Source organism: Vicia villosa, linkage group LG5 (genome assembly GCF_029867415.1).
Source record: "Vicia villosa cultivar HV-30 ecotype Madison, WI linkage group LG5, Vvil1.0, whole genome shotgun sequence".
Classification (NCBI taxonomy): domain Eukaryota; kingdom Viridiplantae; phylum Streptophyta; class Magnoliopsida; order Fabales; family Fabaceae; genus Vicia; species Vicia villosa.
The window spans coordinates 107,323,713-107,330,972 of record NC_081184.1 but is presented as its reverse complement, the minus strand read 5'-3'; the positions used below and the strand labels follow the sequence as shown (position 1 = coordinate 107,330,972).

The window sequence follows — 7,260 nt, the reverse complement described above, 5'->3', positions numbered from 1 at the left end:
CATAATTCGGAAGTTCATTTCCGAAACCCCCTAAAATTTGAAAAAAGGTGTTTTCGGAAGTGCATCTCCGAAAACACCCCCCCCCCCCCCATTTGGTTCGGAGATGCACTTCCGAAGTCTGAGAAAATTTAAAAAAAAAAAATACTTCGGAAGTTCATTTCCGAAGCAGGGGTAAACTGGGGTTTTCGTTGGGGGTGACCCCATAAGGAGGTGGGTAAAGAAATTTTCTTTATTTTATTTTCTTTCAATAATATCATCCAATTATGACTAGCCAAAATGCAAAGAATGCATTTGTGTATATATAGTTTGCTCATAAAAGAATATTATTATTATTTTATTATTATTATTTCTTGCATTTCATGAGTCTATTACTTAGTGGCATTAAAAATGGTGATTGTTTTGTTGCAAATAAAAAGAAAATGCAAAAGAGCAAAATGGAAAGAGGCTTTCCATTTTGAAACGCGAGGAATTGCAAATTGGTTGTTACGAGAGTGATGTTTTCAGGCCACAGTGAAAGTTCTTGGAGTAAAGTATTAACACTCATTTATATGTTAATCAGTATCTGGAGTATTTTCTTAAACAATTTTTCAAAGTGATTACTACTATTGTATATGCTATAAAATATTTTATTTATACGTTGTTTAGCATTTATTTTTTATTTAATGCAAAACTTTTGACTCATTTTATTATCTACAATATAAGAAAGTTTATGTGTCTGGAAATACCAAAATTGCCCTGCTTGCTCACTAATGCTCCACGTGGATAGCTTCTCCAACCTTTCTTCTTTTAGGTTTTGCCATTTATTTCTTTTCTTTCTCTCTCTCTCTCACGGATTCTCTCTTTCTTCCTCTTTCACATTTATTTTTTTCTTTCTCTCTCTTACCAATCCTCTTTCTCTTCTTCTTTTAAGTTATTTTCTTCTTCCACTAGACTACTATCTTTTTTCTTTTCTTTTTTTTTTGTTTCACTTTCTCCTTCTTTCTCTTTCTACTTTCTCTTCATTCTTCTGATTTCACATTAATCTCTACTTTCTCTTTGTCTGTCATCTTCATCTTGCAGACTTTGATTATATGGCCTTACAATTTGTTGTGGTCATATTCTTGACTAAATGTTTTTTGATTTATTAACTATTATCATGTGTTTGTTTCAGATTTTACAAAAGCACTGCTTGAATGCAAAGAAAATGTTCAAGATCTCTTAGGGTTTGTGCAATAGAAGATGCAGATGAACAAATAGATAAACAAAGGTATATTTAAATCGAAAGTTATTCATAAATCTTTTTCTGAACGAGTATTTTGGACCATGAGTTGCTTAGATAGGTTCTTCCTTGCAGGCCCTTCCACTTTGTGTATTCACAAATCTTTTTCTAAACGAGTATTTGGAAACCACCAGATTTGAAACTGAAATCATTAGATCTGAAATTAAAGCCTCCAGATCTGAAATCAAAATCTCCAGGTATGAAATCAAGCTCTTGATCATGAAACTTTCTTGCAGTCTTCTCTCTTTTTTAATGATTAATGGATTGTTATGAAAAATGGGTTTCGGGAGAAACTTAGCATTGTAACATAAAGTGTTGCGGTTGATGTTCAGGTGATAAAAACATTGTAGCTTCATAGAGTTTTTGGGGAGCTGTTGAAATTTCTGAAGTGTCCACATGCTATTACTTATGTTCTGCCTGCTGAAAAAGAACAGGTTTGTTATTTTTTTAATAATTTTTATTATATCTGGGTTGCCACTTTAAGATCAATTGCCAGCTTTATGATTTGTAAAGAAATTTAAATATTCTACATCATTGAATATCAGTTCTTTGATTGAACTATTTCATGAAATGTATCCTACACAAATCATTATTTGTTTCATTTCTAAAATTGATTTCAATTCAACCAAGTTTTCTTAAATTAATATTAACAAATTATTGGATAAATTTTGTCGCTTCTAGAACCTAAAGAATGAGAATAAATTGATATCTCATTGGCTTTTTTTTCCAGGAAATAAGAAGCAACAACACAAAGGTACATACTGATGTGATACCTACAAAAAATAAAACTCTTATTTTGATGTAGGATTACTTTTAAATTTTCATCATTTTTTTTACCGTGCATATTTATCTGGTGATTTTATTCTATTGTATATCTTAAAAAAAAACTCTGGTTTTAATGTAGGACTATATTTAGAAAGTTGTTCTGAGGAAGAAGAAAATCCAAGAAATCAATGGTAAGAAGATTTCTCACTTTTTTAAAAAAGTTTATTCTGCACTTTTTAGTCATGCTTTTTTTAGTTTTGATTTTTAATTTTTCTTTGTTTTTTTATTCATGTTATTTTAAATCTAAATGAGTTCATGTGAGATTGGAATGTGATTTGGAAGTTCTAATTTTGTTTAATAATGTGAGATTATACTTTTTTCTGTCTTTGAAATTTTATAATTTTTTCACAAAAAACCGTGTTTTAGAAAGCCAGATATATCATGTAATCTTGTGTGTCATCCTATTCACTAGCTACATTTAATAAATTTGAATTGCAAAACAAGTTGTGGAAGAATATTGATGGAGAGAAATATTAATGAAGGATATTGATGAGTAAAAATATTTGTTGAAATTAAATACATTTAAATGTCATTAATTTGTCATAATTTTTATAATACTAATTTAATTTTGATTAATAATATACAAATTTGTTTATGTTATATAAGATATATTTAATGATGAATATTTTTTGTTTATGTAAGAATGACATTGAAATAATATTTGTTTTACTTTTAAGAAAAATTAGAATGGAAGGTGGTGATGCACAATGCAGATTGAAAATTACTTTTAATTTAGAATTATTTTTAATTTAAAATTAATTTTAATTTAAGATACAACATTCGTTAAGATGATATTGAAGATCGAAAGAGAATATAATCTTGAAAAGATGTTGAATTATTATTGAAGATTGAAAGAAATCTTGAAGAAGTGATGAATATAAAAGAATCGGTTAATGCGGTGCATAATGTTTTGTGCTACATCATACCCCCTACTTTTTTCTCACAGTTATTATTATTATTATTAAATTCATCTTCTTTCATACCAACCTTATGTTCTTTATCTATTGTTTTGCCTTCATTAGTTTTTGTGTTTGTCTTGAATTTAAACAATGTCTCCTTTTACATTTTGGAAAAAGCAAACGTCTAATCACTCTCTTTTTGCAGATACTTTTTCTGCCCAATTGACTATCTTTTACTCAACCTTCTTCCATCACATCCTTCATATGTCTCTTCTCTCAAACCCCTCCCAACACTCTTCCTTTCAATACTTCCATCACATCCTTCATCTACAAAAGATTTGATTACAAAAGATAATATTGTAAGTTAATTTTATTGATAAAAGAAAGATAATATTACAAAAAGTGGTTAAATCATCAATAAAGAAGAAAGATGAAAAAAATTGTGTGGTTCACTACTTCTCTTTTGTGGCTCCGTTCATGTTTATTGGAGTATTAATAGCAATCCTTATGCTTTCATTTTTTTTCAATCTATTTTGACAATTTAAAAAAAAATAGATACACTTAATAAATGTTACTCATGATCTTATGCGGTTGAAATAACAATTTAGTTGATTGTTCTTTTTGTATGCTGGTTAAAAAAACCATTTTATAATAAATTATAAATTAATAAATGGTGATTTTGTCAAAAAAATAAAATAAATTAATGATTAAAATATCTTTATTGCATCTTTAATTACATTTAAAGATAATATTTATTTATAGAAAAATATTAGAAGTGGTAAGATAAAAGTTATTCAATACCTTTGAATTATTGTTAGAGTGAAGACCTATTCTGGTCCCTCACAAATATTACACGAGTCAAATTAGTCCCTCACAAAAAAATTGACCCAACTTAATCCCTTACAAAATTTAACCGGGTCATATTAGTCATTTTGCTAATATTTTTCTCAAATCGGTTTTTTCTACTTCTAAACCGGTTCTTTTCATACTTCTAAACCGTGACTGGACTAACACGTTAGATTTTTTTTAAATACTAAATTAATTTTTATTTTTAATTTCATTTTTAAACAGTTATTAATGAATAATATCAAAAAAGCCAAAATTATTTCTTATAAAGTAATTTTTAAACAAGTAATTTCCATGATTTCTACTAATATTAACAAATTCTATACATAAATTTTTACCTATGAGGTCTCAAATCCAAGTCTCATTCAAGTTAAATAATTTCCACTTTACAACTAGACAAATCAATTTCTATTGTTAATAAAGTGACTATCATTTACAACTAGAAAAATCAATTTCTATTGTTAGTAAAGTGATTATCATTTACAACTAGATAAATCAATTTCTATTGTTAATAAAGTGATTATCATTTACAACTAGACAAATCAATTTTCACGGTTAGTAAAGTGACTATCAATAACAACTAGACAAATTAATTTCTATTGTTAGTAAAGTGACTATCATTTACAAATAGACAAATCAATTTCTATTGTATTAAATTGACTGTCATTTAATCTGAAGAGACTTAGGCTCGAAACCATATTGATACAAATTTTGTATTTTTTATTTTAAATTTATAATTTTTTAAGATTAAACCACGTGGACCTGAGTTCAACTCCTTATAAGAAACAATTTTGGTTTTTTTATATTATTAATTTATAATTGTTTAAAAATGAAATTAAAAATAAAAATCAATTTAGTATTTACAAAATGAAAAGTAAATAAAATCCAACGTGACAGTCCAGTCATGGTTTAAAACTAGAAAAAAAAACCAATTTGAGAAAAATATTAGCAGAAGGACTAATATGATCCGATTAAATTTTGTAAGGGATTAAGTTGGGTCAATTTTTTTGTGAGGGACTAATTTGACTCGTGTAATATTTATGAGGGACCAAAATGGGTCTTCACTCTTATTGTTATTATTACCATTATTAACATATTTCTTTTTAACATATATCAACGTAATTAATTTCAATTACTCATTTTTATGAGCATTTAAAATATTTATGAAATTTTTGGCATAATTAAATTATTGTTAATGTTAGGCTCTAATCCGAGTTTTGTGTGGAGAAGTCTCTAGAAGGCTAAGGATGTGTTATCTTTGGGCTGTAGGTGGAGTATTGGGAATGGTAGTAATATTAAGGTCTTACATGAACCTTGGCTTCGCGGGAGAAATGATTTCCGCCTTAGAGGCTCGTTTCCCGAAGGTGTGTTCAACTTTCGGTTCAAGATCTTCTCTTACCCAATGTTAAGAGTTGAAACACTCGAGTTGTTAATTCCTTATTTGATCAGGTTGCTGCGAAAGACATTTTGAGTATTCCCTTGATTGAGGAGGTTGTAGAGGATAAACTTGTTTGGGATGAAGAGAAAAATGGGGATTATAGTGTTCGTTCGGGTTATAAACTTTGGAGGAATTCTCACTCTTTTCAACCAAAGTATAGAGTGGATGGAAATTGGGATAATTTGTGGAACATTATGGCTCCGCCTAGAGTTAAACACCTTCTTTGGAGAATTTGTCGAGATTGCTTACCTTCACGTAGAAGACTTCGACAACATTATGTTCAATGTTCTTTGTTTTGCCCGGTTTGCGACTTGGAAGTGGAAGATGATTGGCATACTTTCTTTGGTTGTCATGTTATTAATTCTTGTTGGCGGGAAGCAGGTTTGTCTTCTATTGTTGATCACCGTTTACAAATTTTCAGTGATGCTAAGTCTCTTATCCTTGATATTTGTAGTAGAGAAGAGAATAAAGATGCGGGGCGTTTTGCTATGGTGCTAGAATGTATTTGGAAGAACCGTAATAATATTGTTTGGAATAATAATAGGGAATATCTCTCTAGAATTGGTATTCAAGCTTATTATAATTGGTTTGATTGGTTTGAGGCCCGTGAAGTTCAGGTGTCGAATATTATTCCTCAGCTCCCGTTGGTTTGGACTCCTCCCGCAGAAGGATGGTTGAAGTGTAATGTTGATGCTGGTTTTAGTAGACATTATCAGACTACGAATAGGAGTTGGTGTATTCGGGATAATTTGGGAAGATTTATTACTGCAGGTGTAGCATGGGATACTGGCCTTATGTCTCCACTAGAAGCCGAAGCTTTGGCCATGAAAGAAGCTATTCATAATGCTATTGCTATGAATCTGATCAAAGTGATCTTCGAAAGCGATTCCCAGGTGGTGATACATGGAATCAATTCTACGGTTACCGGTAATTCTGAGTTTAATACTATCATTATGTCTATCCAAAGATTGTTGAGTTCTGTTACAAACTTTGAGGTTAAGTTTATTAAGCGTCAAGCGAATATGGTTGCCGACTCGTTAGTCAAGGCGGCCAATTCTTGGTCTAGACGTAGTATTGTTAATGTTATTCCTCCTTGTATTGATACTCTTTTGTTTAATGAAATGAATTAAGGCTTTGTTTGGATTGATGGAATCGGATGGAGCGGAGCGGAATGGAATGGAATAAAATGATATTCCATTGTTTGGATAATTTAAAAACTGATGGAGCGGAGCGGAAAGGAGTGGTATGGATTCCATTCCATTCCATCACTTACCACCATATTCTTTCCCCTCCGATTTGGGCGGAATGAATAATTTGCCTTATTCCGTTCTAAAATTTCCAAACAATGGAATGGAACATTCGTTCCGCTCCGTTCCACTCCGCTCCATCTCCTTCCGCTCCATTCCATTCCGCTCCGTTCATTTCGTGATATCCAAACATACCCTAAGTTTCTTCTTGTCAAAAAAAATTATTGTTAATGTAAAATTGATATTTTACTAATAGAAGTTTGAAGATATTTTTATACTAACTCAATATATAAAATTTATAGGATCAATAATATAAAATTTAAAATATTTTTACTATTAAATATTACCATATTTTTAATATATAATTGAAAATATTTTTACTAACGTAACTCATTTATAGAGTAGTTCATTTATAATTGTCCTCTTAATACTCTACACAAACGTCTAAAATAAAGGAAATTAAAATAATGTGATATTTTGCATTCAATTTTATTATTTAATTATAAATAATTTTGATAAATATAGTGAGTAACAAGATAATAAAAAATGAATGATTTTATTTATATTATTTATTATTTATTACATACCTTTTATACTACTCATGTTTAATAGATATTATATTACTTTTTCATAGTATATTAAACGGCTGCTGTTGTTACATTGTGTACTTACTATATCAATATCCTTGTCTTGAATATAACAAACTTTGCAAGACTTCTCTGACCTAGAAAATTCAGAACTATATCA

General features: G+C 29.4%; 1 protein-coding gene across 4 annotated transcripts; it reads left to right on the top strand.

Annotated features, from left to right (window-relative positions):
• Positions 1 to 854: 854 nt before the first annotated feature.
• On the top strand, positions 855 to 6,712 carry LOC131607005 (uncharacterized). 4 transcript variants are annotated; one of them, XR_009285158.1, is made up of 6 exons: positions 855 to 1,246; positions 1,334 to 1,455; positions 1,591 to 1,692; positions 1,989 to 2,059; positions 2,163 to 2,214; positions 3,188 to 4,103. XR_009285158.1 is itself a non-coding variant. In XM_058879070.1 (6 exons), the coding sequence occupies exon 6, from the start codon at positions 5,461 to 5,463 to the stop codon at positions 6,394 to 6,396; it is 936 nt and encodes a 311-aa protein (XP_058735053.1). In that variant the 5' UTR covers positions 855 to 1,246; positions 1,334 to 1,455; positions 1,591 to 1,692; positions 1,989 to 2,012; positions 2,163 to 2,214; positions 5,031 to 5,460; the 3' UTR covers positions 6,397 to 6,712. The 4 variants fall into 4 exon arrangements, 2 of the variants coding, with proteins under 2 accessions (XP_058735053.1, XP_058735054.1); XR_009285157.1 differs by having other exon boundaries at positions 1,989 to 2,012; positions 3,188 to 4,095; XM_058879070.1 differs by lacking the exon at positions 3,188 to 4,103 and adding an exon at positions 5,031 to 6,712 and having other exon boundaries at positions 1,989 to 2,012.
• The last annotated feature ends 548 nt before the right edge of the window (positions 6,713 to 7,260 follow it).

Coding starts and splice junctions, on each gene's coding strand:
- LOC131607005 (XM_058879070.1), top strand. CDS start 5,461: ATGGCTCCGCCTAGAGTTAAACACCTTCTTTGGAGAATTTGTCGAGAT.